We start from the raw sequence: 8,230 nt of genomic DNA, 5'->3' as shown, positions 1-8,230 counted from the left end.
TTTTAATGGCTTGGGGAATTGTTTTTAGAAATGATGAAATTCAGTTGGTATAAAACTACAAGGAATCCCTAAAAAAATAATTATTTTATAGAAAAGTAACTTGAATATTAGCCAGGGAAAATTCAGTTACAGCTCTAGAAAATATATTTAATTTTGCACTGACAGTTCCACTATTACATATTTTCTAATAAAGTTGCCTCCCAACTTTTTTTTTCTAAAAGGTTCTACCTTACCTCATTCCTTACACCAGCTCTATCCACTGAGAAAGGGGAGCTGTGATATTTTGTTATTTTCCTTCTTGCCATTTCTGATTTGATATGTTAAAATTCACACTGGCATTAGACACCCTCTCTTCTGTTCCCAATATGATCTTAAAACCTGAGAAAATTTAAAGACTGTCTCCCAATAGGAGAGGTTGAAAGAATCTTTATCACAGGGAATACACAGGAAATACAAAACAATATGAAAGCAGTTTACTTCTTGCACAGACTGAGCTTTCAAGAAACAGCATAGCCTATTTGGCAACCATTCTGTTACTAGCCTTTTTTTACAGTCCCCATCCTGAAATTCTATACAGAGTGAGACAGGGAGAGAGAGACAGAGACAGAGAGAGAGAGAGATTGCCAAAAAAGGGTATATACACTTTAGTAGTTTGCTGTGCTAATAAATGTCAGGAAGCTAATGGCCACCACTTCGAGCACCTCTTATAATTGTAGAAGCCAAATTTCTCTTGTATTAATCCCATGATGTCTCGATAAATTTAGTATTAAAATATTTATAGAAGTTTTTCTGATGTTTAGGTTTTTTTGGCAGATTTTAAAATGAGATCACTAAACAATTGCTGAGACACTTTTGGTAAGCTGAAAATTACTAGTTAAATTTTGTTCTGATTCCCAGTTTTCCTGCAGTTATTCTAGAAACTTCTTTTAAGAAATTTGTCAGAATAAATTATTTTTGATGGATTTTATATGTTATTTGGAGAAGCTAAATCAAGAACCTTAAAGCTGAATTCTTTCCATTGCAGGGACTTTAACTGCACTTCGGATGTGTTACCAAGGATATGGTCACCCTTTGATGCTATTTCTGGAAGAAGGTGGAGTGGTGACGGTCTGTAAAATCAATACTCAAGAGCCCCAGGAAACTTTGGATTTTGATTTCTGCACCACCAATGTTATCAGTAAAATTATTCTGCAGTCAGAGGGACTCCGTGAAGCATTTTCTGAATTGGATATGACAAGTGAGGTCCTACAGATCACAATATCGCCTGACAAGCCATATTTCCGGTACTTGAAAGCAGCGCATTTATAGTGCATGTGGTTACTACTCAGTCTCCCCAGTTATACATTTGTTTAGTTTGTGGAATTCTAATCTAAGTTCCTAGAATTTTTCAGAAGTTTGAGAGTTTTTATTCTGTATTCATAATTTTATAGATCAAGAGCCTTAAAACCTAGAGGAATAACTCACTATTTAGGATTTTGTAGTTAGGCCGTGTTGGTTTGTAGTTGAGAAACCTAGTTTTGTAATTCATAAACTAGTGGTCTTTTCATTGTTGTACTACTTACTGTTTTAGATCAGAACTATTGAGAAATATTGGGTTTAAATGTTTGGAAAAGCTGATAGTGGCCTTGAACTCACAGTGATCCTCCTGCCTCAGGTCCCAAGGGCTGGGATTTACAGGCTTATGCCACCACTCTAAACATTTATATGTCCAATTCACCCACCAGAATAAGCTCCTGAAGCAAATGCTTTATTTATTTGGATCCTAGTATTGTTTATTGTTAGACCAGTGAATAAGTGACTTGCTCATTTTCTACTGTAGGTTATCTACTTTTGGAAACGCAGGAAGCTCCCACCTTGACTATCCCAAAGATTGTGATTTGATGGAAGCATTTCACTGTAATCAGACCCAGGTGAACAGGTCAGTTCTTAAAATAGAGATTGCCATTGGTGAGAACAGTAAGGTTAAATACCAAATTTCAATCTGTTAATAAAATTGCATAATATTTAAAATGAGTGGCAGGATGCTTGATTTACTTGGAGATTTGGGGTTATAGTAGTGGATGAATAAAAAAAGCAAGAGACGGTATTAGAAATTGGATAAATATTTGATTTTATTCTCATATTTGCTATTCAGTAGTTCTTGGCTAATTTTTGTTCTATACTTGGAGTTACAAGCACTGTGTTTTACATCCAAATAACAAATGACTTTTTATTTACTCTTGTACAGGTACAAGATTTCCTTACTGAAACCCTCTACAAAGGCATTAGTTTTATCATGTAAGGTATCTATCAGGACAGATAACCGAGGATTCCTCTCATTACAGTATATGATTAGAAATGAAGATGGACAAGTATGTTTTGTGGACTATTACTGTTCCCCAGATGAAGACATTCCAGAACCTGAGTCCTGAGTACTAGAATTCACTGTGATATTTATGTACATTGATAATAAGTTGTATTCGCATTCTGAAAACAATACTCATGAGTTCCTGTTGTATTTTCTACAGGGAAGGGGCATAGAGAAGGTAGGAGCAAGGTCCCAGTGTGCTAACAATTGCTATATATTTTATAAATGAATGTTTTCTTGTAGTCATACATTATCCACCTTAATGAACTATTCTGTGCTTCTGTTTTGCACTCATGACAATCATTGAGTCAAGATAAATAAATTATATGTTCTATTTAAGTAGAACATTTCAAGGTTCTAAACGTTTCAAGTTTGATGGTGGCATATCTGAAATGATCTTTTTATTTATTTACTGTTAGAAAAAGCAGACATCTGGAAATGGCCTGTTAATTTGAATTCTGGAGACTAGATCAGAAAACGGACTCGTTCACAAAGTGTCCTGCTCAGACCACTGTCAGAATCATCTGGAAATGTGTCAGAAACTCTGGGGGTGGCATCAGCAATCTAAACTTTCTCAAGGAAAGTTTGATGTGTGCCAGAGTTTGGGAACTATCATTTTAATAGTATTTAATTGCATTGAGGTGTTTACATTCTTTTGTTGTTTTTGGTAGTATGGGATATTAAACCCAGGGCCTCACTGAGCTACATCCTCATTACTTTTTTGAGACAGGCTGACCCTTAACTTGGGATCCTCCTGCCTCAGCCTCCCAACTAGCTGAAATTAGAGGTATGTACCACCATACTCGGCTCAGAGGTGGTAGGTTTTATATATATTTTCCTCACAAACATTCTGAAGTTAAAGCATCACCAAACCAATCTTTATAATTCTTTACGTGATTTATTTTTTAAATACACTTTTTGAAGAAATCTATGATAGGTTATAATAAGCAGTCTTCAGAGTTACAGATTTTCTTTTCAGAACTACTTGATGAAGTAAGTTCTTTCCATTTTCCTATAACAGCTCCTTGACCAAACCAGCATATAGAACACCAGTTATTACGTGATTTTTGTACTCTCCTGGGTTTTCACTGAAATATTTTTGTAGAATATAAATACTTTTTGTATCTGGTAAAGTATAATGCTCAAATTATCTGGCATGTTCTCTAGTAGAAAAAATACATGACAAAATGAAGTTTTTATCTTTATTACTATACCAGGTGACAACAGCTTAGTGTCTCTTTTGAGGACTAGCATCTTCACAGGAAAAGACTAGGATTGTATCATAGGATTTATTTAACCTCCCAGGCCTTTACCCATTAATATGAACATTTCTTTCCCCAAAAGTGGTCCAAACTGTAAACCACTTGAGAGCCATTCAGTGACAACCACCAACATTTGATGGTACTTTGGGAATGCCCTACCTCAAAACAGGCCCCAGAGCCTTACAGGAAGTTATGGCTTCTCCAGAGCTGCTAAAGGCCCTGCTTCCTATGCATATGCAAAGCTCTGTGTTGTAGCCTGGGTTTGGTCTCCAGATGCCCAGCTGCTTTACAAGAAGTTAGAATTTTATAAAGTATAGAATGTATTCATGAAGGAATGGATGAAGCTACTAAATGTTGTCAAAGCATTTTTTGTTTAAACACCAACATCTAAAATATAAAAATAGTATTTCAAGGATTATAACTTTTCTCTATATTTAAAATAGGGTAGTATTATGGCGCTTTTAGAATTTGTGTAACAGCTTTTACAAGAAACCTATCTCACCCTAAAATAAATTTAGAGTAAGATAATTACTGTTTTTTTCTAGTGTCTTGTGCTTCGAACAGTGCCTATAATAGGAATTCAATAAATATTTGCTACATGAAATAACTCCAATTTCAGATTCTTTTAACACTCTATTTGTCATTATTTAAGTCTACTTATTTAGTTATAAGTTTATTTTAATCCAGTGTTTTTGTTGAATAAGTGTAAGTAGATTTAAAAAGAGTGGGTATTTTAGCTGCATGAGTTTTCAGCTATTTAGAGTCAAGAAACTAATGACTGTCTCAAAAAACAAAAAACACCCAAAAATTGAAAAAGCTAAGCATAGTAGTGTACACCTATAATCCCAGGACTTGGGAGGCTGAGGCAGGAAGATCACTGGAGCTTCAGGCCAGCGTGAGCTATATAGTGAGTTCAAGACCAGCTAAATTATGTAGTGAGACCTGGTCTTAAAAAACAAACAAACAAACAAAAAACCAAAAGAAAAAAGTTTTTAAGAAAAAGAAACTAGCTGGTTGTGGTGGTGCACGCCTGTAATCTAAGTACTCAGGAGAGGCTGAGGCAGGAGCATTGCTGTGAGTTTGAGACCAGCCTGGGCTATATAGTTCCAGGTTAGTCTCAACTACGTAGTAAGACCCTGTCTCAAAAAAGAAAAGAAAAGAAAAAAAAAACAACAAATGGATTCTTTCTAAATCACTCTAACCTGAAGGTGCTGATTTAATAAAAAATTAAATTTATTTTTAAATTTATTAAATTTATTTGACCTAGGGATTTTTCTGGTGTTCTAACTTTGTTTTAGATCCAGTGAAAAACCACTAGAGAGAATGCTTCCTCAGGCAGAGTTGGCGCTTTGGTACCACTACAGTTTCTTTTCATGTTTAACATATAGAGAATATAAACTTGTTTTTAGAGTTTTAGTTTTGCCTTTTTGGAGTTTATCTCACTTTATTTTCAGTAAAATCATGGTTACTGTAATGAATAGGCAGTCTTTTTCTTTTTTAGTTTATTTATTCCCCATTTGATGTGTTTACACCTAGAACTGATGCAATACCTCAATTATAAGAATAAAAAATTAAATTTGACTTTTCTAATAAAAATAAAGATGTTAACAGTGATTTTTATAACAAGCCACAGAATGTTATAGAGTCCTAGTAAAAGTAAGTTATAGTTCCTGAAAGGGTTCATGTCATTCTTAACAGAAATCTTTTCAAAACAAGATAGATTCCTTTATCCCCTTCCCTGACTTCATGCTGCCTATCCCTTATCTTCTGAAATAAAATTTGTTGGGTCCCAAGCAGTTGGAGAAGGCATGGTATCCTTTCTTCATTGTGTGTACTTTGCCTTCATCCTATTCGGAATAGGCAGTGTTGCTTTTATACATGTGCGGTTATATGCACCCCAGTGGCAGGCAGTGATTACACTAAGGGATTTCCCACTGTGGGAGGTGAACAGCCAGTGTTCTAATCAGAATGCCACAGACAACTTAGTGCTTCTGATGTCCATCTCTCAGTCATAGCCAGAGGGCTTGATGAGTAAATATTTTCTTGTGAAGTTAGTAATTTGTTAAACAATATAATACATAGCAGTAGCTGTTCTCATTGGTAAAGCTAGAGATATTCAGGAAATGTTAATTTAGTTCAGAGTGGCTCCTTTTCTTTGCATGAAAAGGAAACAGTTTTGTGGCCTTTGACCCTTAGGCATGGTACCTTAGGTCTGATTCCTAAGTCTTGCTTCTTGGCATTTTGTTTGAGGATTTCTAGTTGTTGCCGCTGATTCAATTAGGATAGTTCTATGGGAATATTGGCAAGCCTACTTTCAGTGCTGAGTGAATTTACCAGATCAGTTAGTGGGGCTTAGTGAGCTTACAGAACAGGTTTATACACTTATCCATGTGCTTGTTAAGAGTGTAATCATTAGGTACTGCAAATGTACTAATAAAAAATAAAAATGGGAAAAATTTATTGAAATCTGTATGTCAGAGTTTGATTTGAGTTTGAATTTCTTCACTTGGTATTAAGATTGTAGGATCCTCATACACTTCAGAAATGTCAAGAATTGTAAAAGCTGAGTGTGTTAGCTTAGGTCTGTTACAAATACCAGGTGTTTGATTGGATTGGGTTATCCAGATTGCTGGTTATGACTAATTGAATCTAGAAAGTAGCGTGATTCATCCATAGTTTTCCATTAGGTTGTATTACACTGAAAATTTCCAGGTGTAGTTTCTTAAGACTGAGGTTTCACAAAATACTGTAGTAAAATTTTAAAACTTTTCAATAGTGCATAGGATTTTTAGGGCAGCAAAACTACTCCAGATGGTACTGAGATGGTAGATACATGTAATTATGTATTTGTCTGACTCCATACAATGTACACCACCAAGAGTGAACCCTAATGTGACCTGTGGACTTGGTGAGTATGGTGTGTTCTTTTAGATTCTCCGGACTATACCACTCTTAGCGAGGGTTGATCCTGATTCTGAAGGAGGCAGTGTATGTGGGAGCAAGAGGTGTACGAGAAATCTACTTGTGCTCTATTTTCATGTGATAAAACTGCTTTTTAAAGTCTTTGGAAAAAACAAAACTGGGGCCCAATACAGATGCCAACTTATTTTGTCAGGTATACTAAAACTCCAGCTACCATTTATCATCAACACTTTCATAAAAGATTTTAAAATTAAAATCTCTGAAAGTTAGCAACTTTCTACTAAGAAAAACCAGAAGTTATTTTTTAAAAAGTCTTAAGTGCATCATAATTTTATAGTGTTACTCTTTTATGCTGTTTTATTGATACAGTTTGTCAGTTTGGAGATCTTAAAGTTTTAGGGTCTCACAAAAGAGGAAAATTTTTAAATTTTTGGTGCCCCCAAATGAAGTCTGGCCACTTCTTTCTGATACTTTATCACAGTATTGAAAACCAATTTTCAACAGAGTTTACAACAATGGAAAAAACTGAGGCTGAGTCAATTAAAAATACTCTGAGTACGAAAAGAAGTCCCATCTTTGGACAAAGCTAAAATTAACATTGAAGGGCCAATTGACCAGTAAATAAACCCTACAGAGAAAGACGAACTTGGCTGCCACTTTTCGACCATTTGATCCACAGCGTCCAGTTAAAGCTTGCCAGGCGTTAGCTGGCCACTGCTGGGAGAAAGCCGAGCAGTCCGTAGACAAGCCTCTGGGCAGATTGGTGTATGTGTGCTGCCACAGAGAAACACTACTACTACAGTTTATTAGATTAATAATTAGATATTACAGGCTGGACAAATGAAAGAGCTTGACGAAGCAAAATACAGTCTGTGAGTTCTAAGTGCTATAGTTGCTGAGATATTAGGGTCCCCCGCAAAGACATAAGGTCTTTGAGCTCCCTTAAATCAGCTCCGGACACTGAGAAAGGATAAAGGGGAGAAAAAAACATTTATAGTGTAAACTTTAATGAGGTTTTTCCCTTGTCCCTGACTACACAAAGAAGAAAGTGAGGAATATAAGATAGCTAATTTCTTTTCCTAGATAAACTGTTTTTGTACACTTACTCTAGGACTAATGATTTTTCCTAACAAGCTCAGTGAGTGTTTTTCTAAAACAAGGTTTTAAAATCCATTTAGGTGGAGGTGGCACAATGGGAAGGAAAGAGTAATCACTGATAATTCAGAAAGTTTGCTTTATATTTACCACAAGGCTGACCTTGAACAAACCCCTAATACTTCCTGTTTCTAGTTTCTTCACAAAATGAAAAGATCCTTTCTGATTCTAGCATGTTATAACTTCAATAGATACAGACAAAAGTGCCAGAAGACAGTTTTCAGGAAGCAGTTTTAGTTATATTGAATAGGTAGTGACAAAAACACTTCCAAATAGTATATTAAAATGCTTACCAATAAACTGCTTAGTTATTGCAGAATTTTTTTAAAAGCTAGGACTAAAAGAAATGAAGTTAAAGTTAGAAAAGGGAAATGGAAGGTAATGTCCTATTGACATAAGAAACGTCACTGGGCATGGTGTAATCCCAGCATTCGTGAGGCAGGAGGATTACCATGAGTTCCAAGCTTGTCTGGGCTACATACTGAGTTCAAGGTCAGCCTGAAGTACAAAACAAGACCATGTCTCAAGAAAAAGAGAGAGAGAG

General features: G+C 35.5%; 1 protein-coding gene across 1 annotated transcript in view; it reads left to right on the top strand.

Annotated features, from left to right (window-relative positions):
- The window catches only part of Rad1 (RAD1 checkpoint DNA exonuclease), a 5,224-nt gene extending 2,197 nt beyond the window's left edge, over window positions 1-3,027 (top strand). The window contains exons 4-6 of the mRNA XM_010605438.2: window positions 1,025-1,283; window positions 1,820-1,918; window positions 2,228-3,027. Of these exons, the coding sequence (XP_010603740.1) occupies window positions 1,025-1,283; window positions 1,820-1,918; window positions 2,228-2,411 (542 nt within the window). The 3' untranslated portion in view covers window positions 2,412-3,027. The remainder of the gene's footprint in view (window positions 1-1,024; window positions 1,284-1,819; window positions 1,919-2,227) is intronic.
- Window positions 3,028-8,230: the final 5,203 nt, after the last annotated feature.

Source organism: Fukomys damarensis, unplaced genomic scaffold (genome assembly GCF_012274545.1).
Source record: "Fukomys damarensis isolate Sample0158 unplaced genomic scaffold, DMR_v1.0_HiC HiC_scaffold_1, whole genome shotgun sequence".
NCBI lineage: Eukaryota > Metazoa > Chordata > Mammalia > Rodentia > Bathyergidae > Fukomys > Fukomys damarensis.
This window is presented reverse-complemented; position numbering and strand designations above follow the sequence as displayed.